The following is a 246-nucleotide window of genomic DNA, read 5'->3' as shown; positions in this document are numbered from 1 at the left end:
TCCCCCGAGCAGCCTCTCACCCCTCTCTCCCCACAGCTGCACTGTCGCCCTTTGCGGCGACGCGGCGCATCGGGCACCCGTACCAGAACCGGACACCGCCCAAGCGCAAGAAGCCACGGACGTCCTTCTCCCGGGTGCAGATATGTGAGCTGGAGAAACGCTTCCACCGGCAGAAGTACTTGGCCTCGGCTGAGCGTGCTACTCTGGCCAAGGCTCTCCAGATGACGGATGCCCCCGGCAAGACCT

General features: G+C 65.0%; 1 protein-coding gene across 1 annotated transcript in view; it reads left to right on the top strand.

Moving 5' to 3' along the window:
- Positions 1-36: 36 nt before the first annotated feature.
- Positions 37-246, top strand: part of LOC103811884 (T-cell leukemia homeobox protein 2-like) — a gene marked incomplete at its 5' end in the record, with an annotated part of 984 nt that continues 774 nt past the window's right edge. The window contains one exon of the mRNA XM_009084883.1: positions 37-246. This exon is cut by the window's right edge and continues 25 nt beyond it. Coding sequence (XP_009083131.1) covers positions 37-246 — 210 coding nt within the window.

The sequence above is a fragment of the Acanthisitta chloris genome, unplaced genomic scaffold, assembly GCF_000695815.1.
Source record: "Acanthisitta chloris isolate BGI_N310 unplaced genomic scaffold, ASM69581v1 scaffold17601, whole genome shotgun sequence".
NCBI classification, from domain to species: domain Eukaryota; kingdom Metazoa; phylum Chordata; class Aves; order Passeriformes; family Acanthisittidae; genus Acanthisitta; species Acanthisitta chloris.
This window is presented reverse-complemented; position numbering and strand designations above follow the sequence as displayed.